A 791-nucleotide genomic window follows, 5' to 3' on the forward strand; every position below is an offset into this window, starting at 1 on the left:
AGGAGCTGGGGGGGGGGTGTCTGTGGCCAGGGGGGCTCTGAGCCCCAGGCTGTCCCGGGGCTGAGGGGCCAGGACTTACCCGCTTGGGCCGGGGCGAGGAAGGGGAAGCCAGCGAGGCTGTGGCCCGCGACACGGCGAAACCGCCCGGGGCGAGCACAGGGCTCAGGGTCTGCAGAGCAGGGTACAGCGGTCGCTGTGGGAAAGCGGGGTGCCCCCCGTCAGGCTTTGTGCTGCTGACCTCCTGGGAGACCCATGATGCAGTGTCTCCCCCCCCCCCAACACCCCCCCCTGCCCCCCCGAAAGCCCTCCCTGGTGTTGGGCTGAGGAAGAGGAGGTGGGAGCGGATCGGAGAAGCTCCTCGCTGAATTTGGGGAGGGGACATCCACGTGGCCCCGGGGACACCGGGCACGATGACTTGCTGGGAAATGCTTGGCTGCAGCAAGCTGAGGGGGGGGTCCCCTCACCACCTGCCATGCTGTCCCCTCCTTCCCGTGGTGTTACTGCTGGGGAGGGGGTGCCTAAGGCCACCGAGCATCCTGCTGACACCGACCCCCAGGGAAACCCCATGGCCGGGGGGTCCCAACCCCCTCCCTGGGCATCAGAGGCACCCCGGGGACCCAGAGCCAGCCCACCCTGGGGGGGCCTACAGATCTGGGGGGGGCTTTGTCTCGCACGCAGGGGACACGTCCCAGCAATAGGGCCATGCTGGGGCTGGGCCCGCCCCGGTAGCGCTGTCCCCACATGCCAGCCCAGGCAGCAGATACCGCAGAGCCAGTGCCCCCCCCCCACCC

At 70.0% G+C, this 791-nt stretch overlaps 1 protein-coding gene across 1 annotated transcript in view; it reads right to left on the reverse strand.

Annotated features, from left to right (window-relative positions):
- The window catches only part of MEF2B (myocyte enhancer factor 2B), a 4194-nt gene that overhangs the window by 864 nt on the left and 2539 nt on the right, over positions 1-791 (reverse strand). The window contains 2 exon segments of the mRNA XM_019472196.1: positions 1-131; positions 134-193. The exon segment at positions 1-131 is cut by the window's left edge and continues 72 nt beyond it. Coding sequence (XP_019327741.1) covers positions 1-131; positions 134-193 — 191 coding nt within the window.

The sequence above is a fragment of the Aptenodytes forsteri genome, unplaced genomic scaffold (assembly GCF_000699145.1).
Source record: "Aptenodytes forsteri isolate BGI_AS27 unplaced genomic scaffold, ASM69914v1 Scaffold147, whole genome shotgun sequence".
Taxonomy (NCBI): domain Eukaryota; kingdom Metazoa; phylum Chordata; class Aves; order Sphenisciformes; family Spheniscidae; genus Aptenodytes; species Aptenodytes forsteri.